Below are 18,781 nucleotides of genomic sequence, written 5' to 3'. Positions count from 1 at the left end.
TAAGGAATAGCGTCAGAGACAATATTGACAGAGTCATCTATGGAGAACCTAAAAACGCGAAAGGCTTCGAAACCAAAAAGATTCTACGCGTTACTATGGTCGACCACAAATATGGGAACAGTGTGAACGACAGATTTGTAAGATACCTCAGCATCAAATTGTCCCAAGAGAGAAATCTTCTGTTTATTGTACGTCCGTAATTGCCTAGTGACAGGTGATTAGGTTGGAGAACCCAACTGAAGATACGTCTGAGAATTGATGATAGTGACTGCAGAACCAGTATCCACCTGCATGCGAACATCCCGACCAAGTATTTGGACAGTGAGGAATAACTTCCATGAAAGGGAAGAAGTACAATTGACAGACAACACAGAAACAGAGTCAGTGTCACGGTCATGAACATCATGTATGTGGTCGGATTTGCAAACGGAAGACACATGACCCTTCGTTTTGCAATTGTGACACATGGCCCAACGTTGGGGACAATCCTCTTGTGAATGTTTCGTAAAACACCGCGGACATGAAGGAAGTTGCCAGGGGTTTTGCTGCAGTTTCTTAGAGGGTGGTTTACGGTTAGGCTGAGGCTGCGCGTGGGAGCGTACTGTGGCCACGTCGGCGGGTGGGGACATGCCGCACGTGTCGTCAACAGCGCACAGAGGTTGTATTTCCCCGACGTCACCCCACGCCTCTATTTGCACTCCAGCAGTGCGAGAAATTTCTAAAGACTCCGCGATGGATAGGGCTTCATCTAGAGTTGGCTTTGCCAACTGAAGGGCATGTTGTCTAACTTCTTTGTCGGGTGCTGACCGGATAATAGCATCCCGTACCATGGAATCGGCGTAGGATTCTTTGTGAACGCCAGTAGCAAATTGGCACTTTCGACTGAGGCCGTGAAGTTCAGCAGCCCAAGCACGATAGGATTGATTCGGTTGTTTTTGACAACGATAAAAGGCAACACGAGAGGCTACTACATGCGTTTGCTTTCGAAAATAGACGGACAGAAGTGAGCACATTTCAGCAAAGGACAAAGACGCAGGATCTTTCAAAGGAGACAATTGTGCCAACAACCGATACATTTGATGTGAAATCCATGAAAGGAACAGAGACTTACATGTTTGTTCGTCTGCGACATGAAATTCCAAGAAGTGCTGTCGAAGACGTTTTTTGTAATCAGACCAGTCTTCCGCCGTCTCGTTGTAAGGAGGAAAAGGAGGTATAGACAACGACGAGAGACGCCCCGCATTGGATGCCGTGACGAAATCACGAATGGCATTTGTGACAAGCGTTTGCTGTTCGATGAGACCTTGCAATAGTTGCTCTAAAGTAGCCATGGAAATCTATGGGTCAACGATGGAAAAGAAAAATCTATCCTCATCGCCAATTGTTATAACGTCAAGTTGAACGCATATATTTCAGAGACGACACAATACATGTCGTGACTACAGATCAAGTAGACAAAGTAAGACATGTGTACACGGTAACAGTCAAATCGGCACTGAGTCCAAGTCTAGCTGCCGCTGGCTGGCTGGCTGGCTGGCCGCTTAGGTGGCGCGGCTGCTGCATCGCTGGCAGACAGTGCCGCATGTAGAGGACGCGCGTAACTGTGCGGCAGCACTTTGAAAGATCGGTGAGCCACAACAATTTGTCTACATGCATATAATATATACTTCTTCTTTATAAACTGTTTGCAAACACTTTCAACTCCACTTAATCATTTGCTCACTAAAGACATACATGATACAGAAGTGCATACCTGAGCCCTCTTCAATGACTGGCAACTTTTATTGCAAAAAGACATGACATGACATTCTGTATCAACAGTGGTTTATGACACACTTCAAGCCCTCTTAGGAATTACATATTCCATCAGAGGCCGTGCAGGCCTGGTCAGTGTACAATGGCCATTAGATGCACCCTGCCACTTGCTCTTCTTTATACTCGGGCATTAGTCATACACTGTGCTGGGAGACTGAAAGTAATGAATAGGCCAGTATCATCTTTTTAATGTATAACTAAATAGATCAGAGAAAACAGCTGATCTTATTCATTTATGAAGTCGATGCCAAGGCTTGCACCCTTAAAACGGTCACTTTGTGTCCATGAGACAGAATGTCTAGTCTGCGTGGGAACTCATTTCATTTGCTGTTACACTCTTCCACCTGGTAAACAATTCCCACTTCTCCTCTGCTAGCTTATTTTTAGGTGTGTCTGTTAAGAGCTATTCAAGTTCATTCTGGGTGATATAGTTTTTAATTTTTGACATAGCAGTGGCTAGTGAGTGATTTGTAAAACTGTTGTGGTTCATTTATTATAATTATATTTATAATTAAATAAAACTATAGATGTTGAGGACAATGATTCAGATCCCCGTCCAGCAATCCAGATTGTGGTTTCTGTGATTTTCCTAAATACTCCAGGAAAATGCCGGGACGGTTTCTTTGGCAAATGGCACAGCCGTTTCCTTTCCCATCCTTCAGTAATCCGAGCTTGTTCTCAGTCTCTAATGACTGCGCTGTTGATGGAATGTTAAACTTTAATCTTCCTTCCTTACAGGCAAATACAGAAGAAAGAAATTTGTCAGCTTTTGGATGAATCCTTTTTTAAGGTAGAGTTCACGTTCACATACATATGCATGTGCACACACACACACACACACACACACACACACACACACACACACACACACACACACACACAGAGAGAGAGAGAGAGAGAGAGAGAGAGAGAGAGAGAGAGAGAGTGAGTTTGTCTCACATGGAGAAAGGAGGCAGAGAATGGGAGGGTGGGTTGTAGAAGGGTGACTGACCGATTGGCGTGGTCAGCTGATACTCAGGATTGGAATTTGGAAGGGAGAGGCAGTAGAGCTGATAACACGACATGGTTGCTTTCACAGATGGTCCTTCCTCTCCTGGGATAGGGTAAGACTGCTGTGTTCTTAGGTCACACCCGCTCCAAATCTCTTGCCGGATGGGTCATATCTCTGATGAAGACCAGGGGCAAGACTCAGCACATCCTATTCCAGTGTTGTCACAAGCTTATCCTGTCCTATTGGAGGCAGTGCTACCTGTGAAACCAGCTGTATCATATACCAGCTCTGCTGCAATTTCTGCACAGCATTTTATGTGGACGTGAGCAGCAACCAGCTGTCTGCGTGAATTAATAGCCACTGCCAAACTGTGTGTTGGAGCAGACCAGACCATCCAGTGGCAGAACACACTGCTGAACATAACATGCTCAGTTTCAGTGGCTGCTTCTCAACCTGTGTCACCTGGATCCTAACTCCCCAACACCATCATTTCTGAGCTACATATATGGGAGTTGTCCTTGCCACATGTCCTTCATTCCTGTAATCTTACAAGTCTCAGTCTCCACTGGTCCCAGCCCCACATGCACCTTTACCTTGCTGCAGGAACCTAACTTCGCTAATCCTGCACCCACACGCTCTTCCCAGCAGTCTCTGTTTCCTAAGTTGTGTCGTATACTTCCATTTGATTCCTCCATATCATCATCATCATCATCATCATCATCATCATCATGTGCTTATAAATTAACAGGTGCCAGTGTCACATTCCTATCCCTACTCTCATCTGAACTGTCAGCCACCTTCCCCAACTCTCCCTCATGGCTAACCATCTCCTTTCTCCCCTCTCCCACTGGACCTGACACAACCACTCGCCATAGTCAGGCTGCTGAACTGCAGTTCCAGCTTTGTGTATTTAGCTGGCAAATGATCATCAATTGTACTTGTCTAGCCTAATTAAACTGAGTATGTTTTGTTTCTAACTGACTCAGTTTTCTTTTTGAAAATCGCAACCATATGTTTCACATGCTCACCAGCTTTTGGGTCAGTGCAGTGTTTTCAAAGTGTCATATATTCTGCACAATTTTAGAAAAAGTAAATTGTTTCCCTACATCTAAGTAGCACAACTTTTAAAGAAATGATTTGAGTCTATATGCTTGAATGCATTCGTTGTAGAGGAGAAACAATGAGCAAGTTGCACGAAGATCTACTTTTTAGACTAAAGGTGAACTTAAACTTCGAGTTGTTGTAATAAAGTAGAGGCAGTGTTGTAATTCTAAACAGTGACAGAGCCTTTTACTGTTGTGGATCAAATAACAAGTACGAATTATTTTACAGGTTCCAGAGAACACAGCTGATGTCAAGGTGGGGACGCTGATAGCTCTGATGGTGGCTCAGGGAGAGGACTGGAAGTCTGTGGAAGTGCCGGCTTCGGCTGGGGCACCGCCCCCTGCCTCTGCTCCTGCTCCATCTGCCCCAACTGCCCCACCCCCGGCTCCTTCTGTCGCTGCGAAACCTGGCCACCCAGAAACACCACAGTGAGTCTGTTCTGTCTGGTCAAGTGGTTCAGTATTGAGATTAATAATAATTATTATTTTTTTCCTTTGTGGCATGGTAAACTGACAAGGCAAAAAATCGGGTTTAGGTTTCTAGTACTCCCTGTACAATGTCATATAATTCAGCAAAGTTCAACTGTTGAAGTTCACATGGTATCAAAAGTGAAATGAAAAGGTATATCCCTAGCTTAACAATTCACAATTTTTTTTTTTTTTTTTTTTTTTTTTTTCCTTTTCGTGATCACAGAACCTTAAGAAATTTTTTACACATTACAGAAATAGGGTACAGTGTGTTAACCACGGTAATTGGTACTGTTTAGTTTCACTTGTGAGAAGTGCACATAATTGCCTTAGTTGGGGTCTTTACTAAATGTGTCAATACATATAATGATTTCACTTTCATTTACAAACAGCATTTAAGTGATTTTTTACTTCTGTTTGTGACTTCTGTTTTCGTGGAAGTACGAAGCACAGTTTATGATGCTGGCACTGCAGGTGCCAGACATGGCGTATTCCCCCATATGGCTCCTTTCCCTGTGGCTCTCCATGACAGCTGGGCTTGATCCTCCACTCTTTGCCCCCCCCTTCTGAAACGGGCCTACATACAGTTAACATATGGTAACGCTGACTCACTTCAATAACTCTTCTTGTAGGACCTTAAATTTTTTTGCAATTATTTAAGTAGTAACAGGATTAGCCTGTGAATTTGTGCTCAGAAGGGGGGGTTAGTTTTTGTTTGTTTCCTTATGGCACTCAACATTGGGGTTATCAGCATTTGCTGCATTTTGGGAATAAGCACCTGTACTGAGAGGCTGCATACATCATTCAGTGTCTATTTGTATGTAAAAAAACTTGAGGTGCTCAGGAGCGAATAGTACTATAATCCACTGTGTCCGCTACATATATTTTTCCTCTGTTGACAGTAGATTGTTCAACTTTGTTTGAGCTATGAGACTGATCAATTTGTTCTTAACCTCAGAGGCAGTAATTTGTATCTGTGTCACTGAGCGGGAAGCTTGGATAACACTCACATTACCTTGAGATGCTGTTCTATGGTTCCAGAGGTTTTGTGCAGTGTCTCATATGGTTCTAGCAAATGATTGTTCTAGAAGTAAAGAATGTTTATAGATGTGATGACCCATGCAGTTCTTGTCCCACCTCACCAGCGGGGTCGCAGATCTTATAAAAGCATGTTGTAAAATAAATTTTCTTTCATTGTTGTGAATAAAAATCTCTAGAGAAAAAAATCAATTATTTATTTTTAAAATGATCCTCATGTTTCATGTGTGCATGTCATTGGACTACAGAGAGTCATAGGATCATACGTGAATTAGAAATTAAGTCAGTTGAATCTCATCACCGTGTCATATGTAGTGTCAGTCCATTTCAGTTTTTACTGTAGGTATGGCCTGTGAGATATTGTTTTGTGTATGACACAGCAAATGTTAAATTGTGCAACAAATAGTGGCATTCTATTTGTGTATGTTTTGTATTTATAAAAACCATGAACCATGGGCCTTGCCATTGGTGGGGAGGCTTGCATGCCTCATCGATACAGATAGCTGTACCATAGGTGCAACTACAACGGAGGGGTATCTGTTGAGAGGCCAGACAAACATGTGGTTCTTGAAGAGGGGCGGCAGCCTTTTCAGTAGTTGCAGGGGCAGTAGTCTGAATGATTGATTGAACTGGCCTTGTAACATTAACCAAAACAGCATTGCTGTGCTGGTACTGTGAACGGCTGAAAGCAGAGGAAACTACAGTTGTAATTTTTCCCAAGGACATGCAGCTTTACTGTACGGTTAAATGATGGTGGCATCCAAGTGGGTAAAAGATTCTGGAGGTAAAATAGTCCCCTCATTTGGATCTTTGGGTGGGGACTACTCAGGAGGACACCATTATCATGAGAAACAAAACTGTCCTCCTACAGATTGGTGTATGGAATGTTAGATCCCTTTATTGGGCAGGTAGATTAGAAAATTTATAAAGGGAAATGGATAGGTTAAAGTTAGATATAGTTGGAATTAGTGAAGTTCGATAGCAAGAGGAATAAAACTTTAGGTCAGGTGAATATAGGATTATAAATAAAAAATCAAATACAGGTAATGCAATTAGGTTTAATAATGAATAAAAAAATAGAAATGCGGATAAGCAACTATGAACAGTGTAGTGAAAGCATTTTTGTAGCGAAGTTAGACACTAAGCCCATGCCTACCATGCTAGTAAAAGTTTAAATGCCAACTAGCTCCACAGATGATGAAGAGACTGAAGAAATATGTGATGCAATAAAAGAAATTATTCAGATAGTTAAGGCAGACAAAAATTTAATAGTCATGGGGGACTGGAATTCGATAGTAGGAAAAGGAAGAGAAGGAAAATTAGTAGCTGAATACGGCAAGAAATGAAAGAGGAAACTGCCTGGTAGAATTCTGCACAGAGCATAACTTAATCATACCTAACCTGTGGTTTAAGCATCTTGAATGAATGTTTTATATCTGGGTGAGGCCTGGAGACACCGGATAGATTATATAATGGTAAGACAGAGATTTAGCAAACCAGGTCTTAAATTGTAAGACATTTTCAGGGCAGATGTGGACTCTGACCACAATTTATTGGTCATGAACTGCCATTAAAACTGAAGAAACTGCAAAAAGGTTGGAATTTAAGGAGATGGGACCTGGATAAACTTAAAGAACCAGAGGTTATTCAGAGTTTCGTAGGGAGCATTAGAGAACAATTGACAATAACAGGGGAAAGGGGTACAATAGAAGAAGAATAGGTAGCTTTGAGAGATGAAACAGTGAAAGCAGCTGAAGGTCAAGTAGGTAAAAAGGCAAGGGTTAGTGGATTTCCTTGGGTAACACAAGTGATACGGAATTCAGTTGATGTAAGGGGAATGGAGCAGGTGAAAATGAATATAAATGTCTCAAAAATGAGATTGGCAGGAAATGCAAAGGGGCAAAATAGGAATGACTAGAGGACATGTATAATGATGTAGAAGCATATATCACTAGGAGTAAGATGGATAAGATAGATGCTGCCTACAGGATAATTGAAAAGACCTTTGGAGAAAAGACAATCACATGTATGATTATCTAGAGCTCAGATGGAAAACCAATCCTGGGCAAAGAAGGGGAAGCAGAAAGGTGGAAGGGGTAAATAGAGGGTCTGTGCAAGGGTGATGTACTTGAGGGCATACAATGGAAATGGAAGAGGACATAAATGAAGATGACATGGGAGATATGATCCTGCGTGAAGAATTTGACAGAGCACTGAAAGATCTAAGTCAAAACAGGGCCCTGGGAGTAGACAACATTCCATTAGACTACTAGTAGCCTTGGGAGAGCCAGCCATGACAAAACTCTTCCATCTGGTGAGCAAGATGTATGAGACAGGCAAAATACCCTCAGGCATCAAGAAGAAGAAAAAAATTCCAACCCCAAAGAAAGCAGATGTTGACAGGTGTGAAAATTACCAAATAACAGTTTAATAAGTCACGGCTGCAAAATACTAATAAGAATTCTTTACAGACAAATGGAAAAACTGGTAGAAGCCAACCTTTGGGAAGATCTGTTTGGATTCTGTAGAAATATTCGAACATGCGAGGTAATACTCATCCTACGACGTACCTTAGAAGATAGGTTAAGGAAATGCAAACCTATGTTCCTAGCATTTGTAGACATAGAGAAAGCTTTTGACAATGTTGAATGGAATACTCTCTTTCAAATTCTGAAGGTGGCCGGGGTAAAATACAGGGAGTGAAAGGCTACTTACAATTTGTACAGAAACCAGATGGCAGTTATAGGAGTTGAGGGGCATGAAAGGGAAGCAGTGGTTGGGAAGGGAGTGAAACAGGGTTGTAGCCTATCGACGATTTTATTTAATCTGTGTATTGAGCAAGCGGTAAAGGTAACAGAAGAAAAATTTGGAGTTGGAATTAAAATCCATGGAGAAGAAAAAAAACTTTGAGGTTTGCCGATGACATTGTAATTATGGCAGAGACAGCAAAGGACCTGGAAGAGCATTTGAATGGAATGGACAGTGTCTTGAAAGGAGGATATAAAGTGAACATCAACAAAAGCAAAACGAGGATAATGGAATGTTGTCAAATTAAATCAGGTGATGCTGAGGGAATAAGATTAGGAAATGAGACATTTAAAGTAGTAGATAAGTTTAGCTATTTGGGCAGCAAGATAACTAATAATGGTTGAAGTAAAGAGGATGTAAAATGTAGACTGATGATAACAAGGAGAGAATTCTTCAAGAAAAAATTTTTTGTTAACATCGAGTATAGATTTAAGTATTAGGAAGTCTTTTCTGAAAGTATTTGTATGGATCGGTAGCTCAGATGGTAGAGCACTTGCCCGCGGAAGGCAAAGGTCCCGAGTTCGAGTCTCGGTCGGGCACACAATTTTAATCTGCCAGGAAGTTTCATATCAGCGCACACTCTGCTTCAGAGTGAAAATCTCATTCTGGAAACATCCCCCAGGCTGTGGCTAAGCCATGTCTCTGCAGTATCCTTTCTTTCAGGAGTGCTAGTTCTGCAAGGTTCGCGGGAGAGCTTCTGTAAAGTTTGGAAGGTAGGAGACGAGGTACTGGCAGAAGTAAAGCTGTGAGTACCGGGCGTGAGTCGTGCTTCGGTAGCTCAGATGGTAGAGCACTTGCCCGCGAAAGGCAAAGGTCCCGAGTTCGAGTCTCGGTCGGGCACACAGTTTTAATCTGCCAGGAAGTTTCAGATACCATGATGTCCCTACTTCAGGCAAAAGACCATGAGGTGAGGTGCTCCAGTACCATTCGAACCTTGGATACTAGACCATGTTAGCCAAGTTCATGTCTTGTTACAGAATTGTGATTAAAATGACCGTCATCAACAGTTCATACATTTCATTACCGTACAACATATCAAAATAAGCCTCTTCTCATTCTGATTACTCTCCCACCTTCCAAATCATTCGAACATGAGTATTAACGCAATTATCAATAAAGGCATTGAGTGGTGCTGTCATGCTCTACTTTAAGATGAATAAAACAAAAACAAACATGCTTTTGTAAATGACTGTGCCATATCAAAAGGTACACAAACTTCTACCCTTCCTTATGACATACTCAGTTCATAGTTAAGATACACCAAATTGAAATTGTGATTGATTTATGAAGAGCTTTACTTCTGTCTAGGAACATGGTATATAATTTTTCACATAAATGGTTTTTGGGAACTAACATTAAATATATTTGGGGAAAGGTTAAAGTTGTAGGGGAACACATGCTGACATTATGCTAAGATTTTTTTTTGGATTGTGTTGTGCTCTGGTTCATTTGATTGAATCATATTAATTCAAGTCACCATTACTTGAGTATCGTTTGAGTTTTAGATAAATCAAGTTATTATGTGTTTACTGTGTATAGAAGCATGAATGAAAAGGTGTGTTACTCATGAACTAGAGGCCATACAATGAACTGCAATACTGCTATGAGCTCATGAAATCAAGATGCAAAATTTGATATCATCATATTCTGTGAGACACTATTAGATTCAATTTTAGTATTTTTCATGTACTTCTAAGTTACATAGAGTAGCTGGCAATTGTCACTTGGCCACAAGTGTGCAAGTCTCCCCTAATTCTTGGGTTTTACCTGCCATTTCCTGTCACCTAATCCTTTTGTGCTTGCCCTAAGCATGCATTACAGGGCCATCTTTCTGCTGTGCAGCTCGGTTGTATACAGCCAGGCCTGTAAACTAACACTTCCTCCCCTCCCCCTCCCCATCACCTCACCTCTCATACACCACTACAACTGCTGACATCCCCATAGCTTCTGCCAGTGCACCAGTGGTGTTCTCAACAAGGGGAGGTTATTTTATGCCATGCTTATCAGGCGATTAGGAAAGGTTCCATCCCTCTCTTGATTGAGCCTTTTTTTGGTCAGTAGTAGTCGCTCGGGTTCTGTCCGTGTCACAAAGGAGAGCAAAATCTCTCTGTTGATGTGCCACAGAATTTGTCGCACATATAATAGGCCATCCCATTGTTTGAGGGACAAGCTGTCACAATTCATGACTCGCATCTTACAGGAGTGCTCGGAGACTGCGGGACGCTGCCCATGATACTTAATCTTTGCTGGTCCCAACTACTGCTCGGAGGTGTTGCAGCCCCATCCTGGCATATGTGGCTTTTTGTTAAGAGCTGCAGCCTGCTCTAAAGTCCAAGCACAACACTTCCAACTCAGAGGATAAGTGTTAGCCGCGAACGTCATGAAATCTGCAACCTTTTGTCTCACTTCTAAGATGGCTGCTTCCTTAAAAATATGAAACACCTTGCTACATCTTTATTCTGTAATGAATTTCCCTAGTTTCGTCCTCCACATAGTATAACTTGAATGACAATAAACTAACCCTTTAATGTTTCCAGCGAACTCTGACCAAAAGGTAGGGGTTGCTGTTGCTGTATTTCAGTTTTATGTTAGGCATTTCACATTTTGTGTGATCCATTCTAGCGTGAACATTTGAATCAGTGATTCAAAAACTGAAAGCTGTTTTTAAGGAATAAGGGTTTATAAATTACTTTTTATATTTGTATAAATTTTTTCTGTTATTAGCAACATTGGTCCCGCTGTTAGACTTCTTCTGGAGCAATACGGTCTGCAGCCATCAGACATACCTGGAACCGGCCGAGGAGGGAAGGTGCTCAAGGGCGATGTCCTCGAATTTGTCAAAAAGAACGCACTGAAGCCAAAGCCACCAAAGCAAGGTACGGTGACTACTGGGACAGCTTTTTTCTTTTTTTGAATTGTAAATTGTCAGAGTAGAGCAAGTAAGTGCACAGGTGCTGAATCAGTGGCCTAATAAATAATTCCAAAACTTAAATATGCTTCTCCACACCATTTCTATCCTGGTTCAGCAACAGTGATCCAATTTTCAAATAAAAAGGCAGTCTCTGTTGCAGGTATTTATTTTAAAATTAACACATTTCATGCTAGTGGCACATCTTCAGAATTTCTGTAAATTAACATTAACATATGAATTTATAATGTTGTGACGGTTGCTTATCACTTGGTGCTTAAAACAAGCCATGCAGTTATTGTTGTGCGATATGCCTGTACCCTGCAAGCCTCTCCAAACACCAATTTTTTTCTATGATTTGCAGCCTGCCTACCTGCACCTCATGTTTCCTGATCCAGCATTCCCAATGTTCTGTTCCTTCTAGTTGACAGATATTCTGTTCCTTCTAGTTGACAGATATTGTTTTCTTAATTTTTTTCTCTTTGTTGTTTCTGATTGTTTTCTTTTCTCTGGTGGAATTGTGTCATATCTGTTTGATTTAGAAATTTGAAGTATGTCTCTATGTACGCTAGGCCTGCTCTAGTTGTTCCTGTTTTAGCAATGAATGATAAGTCTTTTTCGTATTTTGAATGGAAACTTAATTTATTTCTACATTTACTGAGCCCATAATAAAATCTGTATGTGATGTAATACCATTTTATCAATCATTATGTTCTTTTAGAGTAGTTATCTTCTGTTAGTCTATCTCCTCCTTCCCCCTCTCTCTCTCTGTCTCCATTTCATCCTTCATCCCCTGTCTGTCCATCTCCTCCTCCGCTCTTTTCCCCTTCTCCCTGTTCATCTCATCCTCTTTACTTTGTCTCTCCATCTCCCCCCCCCCCCCCCCCCCCCTCTCTCTCTCTCTCTCTCTCTCTCTGGCACGTCGATAGACACACAAACAAACACAAACATACACACAAAATTCAAGCTTTCGCAACAAACTGTTGCCTCATCAGGAAAGAGGGAAGGAGAGGGAAAGACGAAAGGATGTGGGTTTTAAGGGAGAGGGTAAGGAGTCATTCCAATCCCGGGAGCGGAAAGTCTTACCGTAGGGGGGAAAAAAGGACGGGTATACATTTGCGCACACACACACACACACACACACACACACACCACACACACACATATCCATCCACACATATACAGACACAAGCAGACATGGTGTGTGTGCGAGTGTATACCCGTCCTTTTTTCCCACTAAGGTAAGTCTTTCCGCTCCCGGGATTGGAATGACTCCTTACCCTCTCCCTTAAAACCCACATCCTTTCGTCTTTCCCTCTCCTTCCCTCTTTCCTGATGAGGCAACAGTTTGTTGCGAAAGCTTGAATTTTGTGTGTATGTTTGTGTTTGTTTGTATGTCTGTCGACCTGCCAGCACTTTCATTTGGTAAGTCACATCATCTTTGTTTTTAGATATATATTTCCTACGTGGAATGTTTCCCTCTATTTATATATATATATGAGGTGACTTACCGAACGAAAGCGCTGGCAGGTCGAATGTTTCCTTCTATTTTATATATATATAAAAAAACAAAGATGAGGTGACTTACCGAACAAAAGCGCTGGCAGGTCGATAGACACACAAACATACACACAAAATTCAAGCTTTCGCTTGTGTCTGTATGTGTGGATGGATATGTGCGAGTGTATACCTGTCCTTTTTTCCCCCTAAGGTAAGTCTTTCCGCTCCCGGGATTGGAATGACTCCTTACCCTCTCCCTTAAAACCCCTCTCCTTCCCTCTTTCCTGATGAGGCAACAGTTTGTTGCGAAAGCTTGAATTTTGTGTGTATGTTTGTGTGTCTATCGACCTGCCAGCGCTTTTGTTCGGTAAGTCACCTCATCTTTGTTTTTATATATAATTTTTCCCATGTGGAATGTTTCCTTCCATTATATATATATATATATATATATAAAAACAAAGATGATGTGACTTACCAAATGAAAGTGCTGGCAGGTAGACAGACACACAAACAAACACAAATATACACACAAAATTCAAGCTTTCGCAACAAACTGTTGCCTCATCAGGAAAGAGGGAAGGTGAGGGAAAGACGAAAGGATGTGGGTTTTAAGGGAGAGGGTAAGGAGTCATTCCAATCCCGGGAGCGGAAAGACTTACCTTAGGGGGAAAAAAGGACAGGTATACACTCGCACAAACACACATATCCATCCACACATATACAGACACAAGCAGACATATTTAAAGACAAAGAGTTTGGGCAGAGATGTCAGTCGAGGCAGAAGTGCAGAGGCAAAGATGTTGTTGAATGACAGGTGAGGTATGAGTGGCGGCAACTTGAAATTAGCGGAGATTGAGGCCTGGTGGATAACGGGAAGAGAGGATATATTGAAGAGCAAGTTCCCATCTCCGGAGTTCGGATAGGTTGGTGTTAGTGGGAAGTATCCAGATAACCCGGACGGTGTAACACTGTGCCAAGATGTGCTGGCCGTGCACCAAGGCATGTTTAGCCACAGGGTGATCCTCATTACCAACAAACACTGTCTGCCTGTGTCCATTCATGCGAATGGACAGTTTGTTGCTGGTCATTCCCACATAGAATGCGTCACAGTGTAGGCAGGTCAGTTGGTAGATCACGTGGGTGCTTTCACACGTGGCTCTGCCTTTGATCGTGTACACCTTCCGGGTTACAGGACTGGAGTAGGTGGTGGTGGGAGGGTGCATGGGACAGGTTTTACACCGGGGGCGGTTACAAGGGTAGGAGCCAGAGGGTAGGGAAGGTGGTTTGGGGATTTCATAGGGATGAACTAAGAGGTTATGAAGGTTAGGTGGACGGCGGAAAGACACTCTTGGTGGAGTGGGGAGGATTTCATGAAGGATGGATCTCATTTCTGGGCAGGATTTTAGGAAGTCGTATCCCTGCTGGAGAGCCACATTCAGAATCTGATCCAGTCCCGGAAAGTATCCTGTCACAAGTGGGGCACTTTTGTGGTTCTTCTGTGGGAGGTTCTGGGTTTGAGAGGATGAGGAAGTTGCTCTGGTTATTTGCTTCTGTACCAGGTCGGGAGGGTAGTTGCGGGATGCGAAAGCTGTTGTCAGGTTGTTGGTGTAATGCTTCAGGGATTCCGGACTGGAGCAGATTCGTTTGCCACGAAGACCTAGGCTGTAGGGAAGGGACCGTTTGATGTGGAATGGGTGGCAGCTGTCGTAATGAAGGTACTGTTGCTTGTTGGTGGGTTTGATGTGGACGGACGTGTGAAGTTGGCCATTGGACAGGTGGAGGTCAACATCAAGGAAAGTGGCATGGGATTTGGAGTAGGACCAGGTGAATCTGATGGAACCAAAGGAGTTGAGGTTGGAGAGGAAATTCTGGAGTTCTTCTTCACTGTGAGTCCAGATCATGAAGATGTCATCAATAAATCTGTACCAAACTTTGGGTTGGCAGGCCTGGGTAACCAAGAAGGCTTCCTCTAAGCGGCCCATGAATAGGTTGGCGTACGAAGGGGCCATCCTGGTACCCATGGCTGTTCCCTTTAATTGCTGGTATGTCTGGCCTTCAAAAGTGAAGAAGTTGTGGGTCAGGATGAAGCTGGCTAAGGTAATGAGGAAAGAGGTTTTAGGTAGGGTGGCAGGTGATCGGCGTGAAAGGAAGTGCTCCATCGCAGCGAGGCCCTGGACGTGCGGGATATTTGTGTATAAGGAAGTGGCATCAATGGTTACAAGGATGGTTTCTGGGGGTAACGGATTGGGTAAGGATTCCAGGCGTTCGAGAAAGTGGTTGGTGTCTTTGATGAAGGATGGGAGACTGCACGTAATGGGTTGAAGGTGTTGATCTACGTAGGCAGAGATACGTTCTGTGGGGGCTTGGTAACCAGCTACAATGGGACGGCCAGGATGATTGGGTTTGTGAATTTTAGGAAGAAGGTAGAAGGTAGGGGTGCGGGGTGTCGGTGGGGTCAGGAGGTTGATGGAGTCAGGTGAAAGGTTTTGTAGGGGGCCTAAGGTTCTGAGGATTCCCTGAAGCTCTGCCTGGACATCAGGAATGGGATTACCTTGGCAAACTTTGTATGTGGTGTTGTCTGAAAGCTGACGCAGTCCCTCAGCCACATACTCCCGACGATCAAGTACCACGGTCGTGGAACCCTTGTCCGCCGGAAGAATGATGATGGACCGGTCAGCCTTCAGATCACGGATAGCCTGGGCTTCAGCAGTGGTGATGTTGGGAGTAGGATTAAGGTTTTTTAAGAAGGATTGAGAGGCAAGGCTGGAAGTCAGAAATTCCTGGAAGGTTTGGAGAGGGTGATTTTGAGGAAGAGGTGGTGGGTCCCGCTGTGACGGAGGACGGAACTGTTCCAGGCAGGGTTCAATTTGGATAGTGTCTTGGGGAGTTGGATCATTAGGGGTAGGATTAGGATCATTTTTCTTCGTGGCAAAGTGATACTTCCAGCAGAGAGTACGAGTGTAGGACAGTAAATCTTTGACGAGGGCTGTTTGGTTGAATCTGGGAGTGGGGCTGAAGGTGAGGCCTTTGGATAGGACAGAGGTTTCAGATTGGGAGAGAGGTTTGGAGGAAAGGTTAACTACTGAGTTAGGGTGTTGTGGTGCCAGATTGTGTTGCTTGGAATTTTGAGGTTTTGGAGGGAGTGGAGCTGGAAGTGGGAGACTGAGTAGATGGGAGAGACTGGGTTTGTGTGCAATGAGAGGTGGTTGAGGTTTGCTGGAAAGGTTGTGAAGGGTGAGTGAGTTGCCTTTCCGGAGGTGGGAAACCAGGAGATTGGATAGTTTTTTTAGGTGAAGGGTGGCATGCTGCTCTAATTTGCGGTTGGCCTGGAGGAGGATGCTCTGAATAGCCGGTGTGGATGTGGGAGAGGAAAGATTGAGTACTTTTATTAAGGATAGGAGTTGACGGGTGTGTTCATTGGCTGAGTTGATGTGTAGGTGAAGGATTAGGTGGGTGAGGGCAATGGATTGTTCTGTTTGGAACTGGTATAGGGACTGATGGAAAGAAGGGTTGCAGCCAGAGATGGGAACTTTAAGTGTGAGGCCTTTGGGGGTTATGCCAAATGTCAGACAAGCCTGAGAAAATAAAATATGTGAGCGTAATCTGGCTAGGGTGAAGGCATGTTTGCGGAGGGAATGTAAATAAAACTTAATGGGGTCGTTGTGGGGGTGTTGTGAGGGTGACATGGTATTAGAAGGTGGAAAGTGTAACATGAGGTTGAAATGAAAATGAAAGATAAAAATATATGGGGAGAGATAAGGGTGAACTAGAAAATAACTGGAGATCTGGTATGAAAAAATGCGAAAATGTGTTGGTTAAGTTGATCCTGTGGTGAACTTGGGTTGGTAGACAGCGATGTGCATGAAGGTTAAGTGGTTGTGTTGCCGCTAAAACACGTTAAAGGACGGAGAAAATCGGGAAAATTTCGAAAAAACGTGTAAATGTATTAAAAGGCGTGGTGTTGTGGTGAAAGATTACGAAAATGGGGCTAACAATTGTAAATAATGACGTTAAAACCGGTGGAGAGCGGCTAAAAATGATCAGTGATGTACGAAAAACGGAAGTGGAAATAAAGTAAAAGTTATTAGAACTAGCCGAAATGGTTGTTTAATACGTGAAGGCAGCTGTTATTGAACTAGAAACGGTTAGCGGTATTGTTGAAAGCGCAAAATAAAAATTTTTTGGTTATGGTTTGGAAGTGGGTTACGTATTATAGAGTATATATAGGCGGGATAAAATTGTATTACGGTAAAAAGGGAAGGTGAATAGAAAGTGAGACTACTGGTAAACGCAGAAAGAGAAAATAAGACGACAGGAAAGATTTCGAGATGCAACAGCGACAATAACAAACGTAATTGTTGGGTTCAAATTAATGATATGGTTGAAATAGAGGGAAACATTCCACGTAGGAAATATATATCTAAAAACAAAGATGATGTGACTTACCAAATGAAAGTGCTGGCAGGTCAACAGACACACAAACAAACACAAACATACACACAAAATTCAAGCTTTCGCAACAAACTGTTGCCTCATCAGGAAAGAGGGAAGGAGAGGGAAAGACGAAAGGATGTGGGTTTTAAGGGAGAGGGTAAGGAGTCATTCCAATCCCGGGAGCGGAAAGACTTACCTTAGGGGGAAAAAAGGACGGGTATACACTCGCACAAACACACATATCCATCCACACATATACAGACACAAGCAGACATATTTAAAGACAAAGAGTTTGGGCAGAGATGTCAGTCGAGGCAGAAGTGCAGAGGCAAAGATGTTGTTGAATGACAGGTGAGGTATGAGTGGCGGCAACTTGAAATTAGCGGAGATTGAGGCCTGGTGGATAACGGGAAGAGAGGATATATTGAAGAGCAAGTTCCCATCTCCGGAGTTCGGATAGGTTGGTGTTAGTGGGAAGTATCCAGATAACCCGGACGGTGTAACACTGTGCCAAGATGTGCTGGCCGTGCACCAAGGCATGTTTAGCCACAGGGTGATCCTCATTACCAACAAACACTGTCTGCCTGTGTCCATTCATGCGAATGGACAGTTTGTTGCTGGTCATTCCCACATAGAATGCGTCACAGTGTAGGCAGGTCAGTTGGTAGATCACGTGGGTGCTTTCACACGTGGCTCTGCCTTTGATCGTGTACACCTTCCGGGTTACAGGACTGGAGTAGGTGGTGGTGGGAGGGTGCATGGGACAGGTTTTACACCGGGGGCGGTTACAAGGGTAGGAGCCAGAGGGTAGGGAAGGTGGTTTGGGGATTTCATAGGGATGAACTAAGAGGTTACGAAGGTTAGGTGGACGGCGGAAAGACACTCTTGGTGGAGTGGGGAGGATTTCATGAAGGATGGATCTCATTTCTGGGCAGGATTTTAGGAAGTCGTATCCCTGCTGGAGAGCCACATTCAGAATCTGATCCAGTCCCGGAAAGTATCCTGTCACAAGTGGGGCACTTTTGTGGTTCTTCTGTGGGAGGTTCTGGGTTTGAGAGGATGAGGAAGTTGCTCTGGTTATTTGCTTCTGTACCAGGTCGGGAGGGTAGTTGCGGGATGCGAAAGCTGTTCCGCCTGGAATCCTTACCCAATCCGTTACCCCCAGAAACCATCCTTGTAACCATTGATGCCACTTCCTTATACACAAATATCCCGCACGTCCAGGGCCTCGCTGCGATGGAGCACTTCCTTTCACGCCGATCACCTGCCACCCTACCTAAAACCTCTTTCCTCATTACCTTAGCCAGCTTCATCCTGACCCACAACTTCTTCACTTTTGAAGGCCAGACATACCAGCAATTAAAGGGAACAGCCATGGGTACCAGGATGGCCCCTTCGTACGCCAACCTATTCATGGGCCGCTTAGAGGAAGCCTTCTTGGTTACCCAGGCCTGCCAACCCAAAGTTTGGTACAGATTTATTGATGACATCTTCATGATCTGGACTCACAGTGAAGAAGAACTCCAGAATTTCCTCTCCAACCTCAACTCCTTTGGTTCCATCAGATTCACCTGGTCCTACTCCAAATCCCATGCCACTTTCCTTGATGTTGACCTCCACCTGTCCAGTGGCCAACTTCACACGTCCGTCCACATCAAACCCACCAACAAGCAACAGTACCTCCATTACGACAGCTGCCACCCATTCCACATCAAA

The 18,781-nt window shown here is 43.5% G+C and overlaps 1 protein-coding gene across 2 annotated transcripts in view; it reads left to right on the top strand.

Moving 5' to 3' along the window:
- The window catches only part of LOC126412785 (pyruvate dehydrogenase protein X component, mitochondrial-like), a 140,608-nt gene that overhangs the window by 17,785 nt on the left and 104,042 nt on the right, over window positions 1–18,781 (top strand). For both annotated transcript variants that reach the window (XM_050082559.1, XM_050082558.1), the window contains exons 3-4: window positions 4,139–4,338; window positions 10,948–11,099. In XM_050082559.1, coding sequence (XP_049938516.1) covers window positions 4,139–4,338; window positions 10,948–11,099 — 352 coding nt within the window. The remainder of the gene's footprint in view (window positions 1–4,138; window positions 4,339–10,947; window positions 11,100–18,781) is intronic.

Source organism: Schistocerca serialis, chromosome 7 (genome assembly GCF_023864345.2).
Source record: "Schistocerca serialis cubense isolate TAMUIC-IGC-003099 chromosome 7, iqSchSeri2.2, whole genome shotgun sequence".
Classification (NCBI taxonomy): Eukaryota; Metazoa; Arthropoda; class Insecta; order Orthoptera; family Acrididae; genus Schistocerca; species Schistocerca serialis.
Note: the sequence above shows the minus strand (reverse complement) of the source record. Positions and strands in the feature narration are given on the sequence as shown.